The sequence below is a fragment of the Trichosurus vulpecula genome, chromosome 1, assembly GCF_011100635.1.
Source record: "Trichosurus vulpecula isolate mTriVul1 chromosome 1, mTriVul1.pri, whole genome shotgun sequence".
Lineage (NCBI taxonomy): Eukaryota > Metazoa > Chordata > Mammalia > Diprotodontia > Phalangeridae > Trichosurus > Trichosurus vulpecula.
In genome coordinates this window covers 8,263,487-8,264,831 of record NC_050573.1, presented here as the reverse complement: position 1 = coordinate 8,264,831, position 1,345 = coordinate 8,263,487, and the positions used below count along the sequence as shown (strand labels likewise).

General features: G+C 65.9%; 1 protein-coding gene across 3 annotated transcripts in view; it reads left to right on the top strand.

The window, feature by feature from the left end:
* Positions 1-219: 219 nt before the first annotated feature.
* The window catches only part of PI4KA (phosphatidylinositol 4-kinase alpha), a 135,794-nt gene continuing 134,668 nt past the window's right edge, over positions 220-1,345 (top strand). For 2 of the 3 annotated variants that reach the window (XM_036758604.1, XM_036758592.1), the window contains exon 1: positions 220-447. In XM_036758604.1, coding sequence (XP_036614499.1) covers positions 316-447 — 132 coding nt within the window. In that variant the 5' untranslated portion in view covers positions 220-315. The remainder of the gene's footprint in view (positions 448-1,345) is intronic. The other variant, XM_036758599.1, reaches the window with a different exon arrangement.

Genomic DNA, 1,345 nt, shown 5'->3' with positions numbered 1-1,345 from the left:
AGGGCGCGTGCGCGGCCACGCCCCTGAGCCAACCATTAGGCGCGTGCATGGAGGTGTGTTCCCTCCAGTCCCGAGCTGTAGTCGCGGTCGTTTCCGCCTCCTCCTCCCCTCCCGCTGTGGTGGACCCTCCCGAGGACCCCCGCCCCTGGGGTTTGACAACAGAGCGGGTCACGTGCGCGGCCTGCCGGAAGCAGGCAGAGCCTGCGCTTGCGCCTGCGCCTGCGCCGTGGCGCCCCCGGCCAGGAAGGGGCGCGAGCTCTCGGATCTAGGCGCCGGAGGCCGAGGCGGAGGAAGGCGGCTCGGCTCGGCGGGGCCATGGCGGCGGGAGCGGCATGGGCGGCGGCCGGCCCCGGATCCGGCCCCAGCTCCGCCCGTGGTTTCTACTTCAACACAGTCTTGTCACTGGCCCGCTCGCTGGCCGTGCAGAGGCCCGCGGCCCTGGACAAGGTGACCGGTCCGGGGGGAGGGGCGGGGAAGGAGGAGGGAGAGAAGGGGGGGGTTCTGAACGCCGAACCCCCCCCCCTCCCCTGGCCCGGCTGTCAGAGACTGAGAGACCGAGGGGAAGAGACAGAGGCGGGAGAGACAGAGGCAGGAGAGATCGGGGCGGGGGGGGGGGCGGAGAGACAGATAGGAGAGACTGAGGGGGAGAGACAGAGACGGGAGAGAGACAGAGACAAGAGATCTGGGGGGAGAGACAGAGGAAGAGAGACAGAGACGGGAGAGAGACAGAGACAAGAGATCTGGGGGGAGAGACAGAGGAAGAGAGAAGGGAGAGAGACAGAGACAGGAGAGACCGGGAGAGATCCCGGGGCGGGGGAGATGGAGAGAGACAGAGACAGGAGAGACCGAGGAGAGAGAGACGGAAGGGGGAGAGAAACAAGAGCCAGGAGAGATCTGAGGGGAGAGACAGAGACAGGAGAGATCGGGGGAGAGACGGCAGTCAGGAGAGATCTGGGGGACAGAGACAGGAGAGATGGGGGGGAGAGACAGAGACGGGAGAGAGACAGAGGGAGAGAGACAGAGACAGGAGAGACTGGGAGAGATGGTGTGGGGGGGGGGAGACGGAGAGAGACCGAGACAGGAGAGATCTGGGGGAGAGACGGCAGTCAGGAGAGATCTGGGGGACAGAGACAGGAGAGATGGGGGGAGAGACAGAGACAGGAGAGCTCTGGGGGAGAGACAGAGATAGGAGCGACCTGGGGGAGAGACAGAGATAGGAGGGACCTGGGGGAGAGACAGAGATAGGAGGGACCTGGGGGAGAGACAGGGGGAGGAGATGCAGAGAGGAGACAGGAGGAGAGGAGGAGGAGTGCTTGAGGGCACGGCACTTGGTCAGCCCAACCTG